The sequence below is a fragment of the Saprolegnia parasitica genome (assembly GCF_000151545.1).
Source record: "Saprolegnia parasitica CBS 223.65 unplaced genomic scaffold supercont2.794, whole genome shotgun sequence".
Lineage (NCBI taxonomy): Eukaryota > Oomycota > Saprolegniomycetes > Saprolegniales > Saprolegniaceae > Saprolegnia > Saprolegnia parasitica.
In genome coordinates this window covers 1-1,351 of record NW_012157188.1, presented here as the reverse complement: position 1 = coordinate 1,351, position 1,351 = coordinate 1, and the positions used below count along the sequence as shown (strand labels likewise).

Here is a 1,351-nt window from a genome sequence, read left to right as displayed (position 1 = left end):
ACCTGCAACACGGTCACGGGCGTCGGGCACCAAAGACCCCGACGACAACTAGAGAAACGCTGTCGGACCCGCATGGTTGAGAAAGGTGGCATCAAACGGGGTTGGTTGCCCCCTTGGTGTCGGTGACGAGCCATTGCATGTGTGACGGCCCCGCAACGCTGAGCCTCTGCAGCGATTGAGAGTCGACTGCCGCTAGTAAGCTTTGTTGGTGAGGACAGCCTTTGCGCCGACGTCGCGGATCTGATGGCGGAACCGCTCGTACCCTGACACAAGGTGTACTTGTTGGAACCTTCAACCCTTTTTGTACGTGGGAAAGGCGCCCCGAACATCACTCATCGCGCGATTAGAGTTGTATGGCATCTACTACGGTAGGGAAGCCGGTTTTCTCCAGACCGCCAAGTGCACGCTCAAGTACAAGAGCCTACGTCAAGTGCCCCAATGAAGACAAGGTCGTCTGCGCGATCGAGACCAAAGGCGACAAACCCATCTACTTCCGCAACCAGTGCTTTCTTGACATTGGCAAGTGCCTCAACTCTGGCCTGAGCACGCTCTCCGCAAGAGCAAACCCAAGCCGCTCTCGGCCGACAATGCCTTGCGGCCACCCACGCGACAAAGCCGACGCCGCTGGGTGACGACGAGGACGATCTGCAGCAAGAAGGCAGCGGTCCCGACGACGTCTGGGACGCCACCGACTTTTACATTGACGAAGACGTCTCGGTCGACGGAGAGATGCCCGAGACAGCCAATGGAACCATGACAACGGTGCCAACCATCACGACGGCGCCTGCCAAACTGACAGCAACCTCAGCCCCCCCGCGCCGCCGACAGCAGCGGCAAGCACGTTATTGTTCTCGGCGCCTTTGTCTTGGCGTTTATTTGAGAACACAATGTACATGTTGTCACTGGTTCATTGCTGCATTGCGGTTTTGATACGAGGTAAGACAAGACTCGAGAGGCCAGGCGACTAAAAGTCGAGGCTGTCGACTAGCGACGCGCGGCCAGCGTCGTACACCGGGGCACGCTTGCCTTCCACGCAGAGCTCAAACGACTTGACCTGCATGGGCTGGAGCGTCACAGTCGTCGGCGACGGGCCCTTGACTGCGTTGGCCGAGAGCGTGAGCTCCTTCACCACGACATGCTCTGCGCCAGGTACAAGCTGGAGCAGATCCACGGACGCCGGTTTGGACCACTCCTGCCAAAGGACTCAGTTTCGATAGAAAGGAGCGGGAGCTGTAGACGTACCGAGTGCTCGTGAATGGCAAAGAGATGGCTCAGACGCACGAGGCGGCAGTGCGGGTGCGCCCAGTGGAGCGCCGTGAGACCAATGTTGGCCGGCCACTTGAGGTCGCCA

General features: G+C 59.1%; 1 protein-coding gene across 1 annotated transcript; it reads left to right on the top strand.

The window, feature by feature from the left end:
- Positions 1-353: 353 nt before the first annotated feature.
- SPRG_17814 (hypothetical protein) lies at positions 354-762 on the top strand (the record flags this gene model as incomplete). Its single annotated transcript, XM_012357220.1, has 2 exons — positions 354-628; positions 663-762. Coding segments are annotated over 2 exons (375 nt in total), but the record flags the coding sequence as incomplete, so codon positions are not given.
- Between the last annotated feature and the right edge of the window lie 589 nt (positions 763-1,351).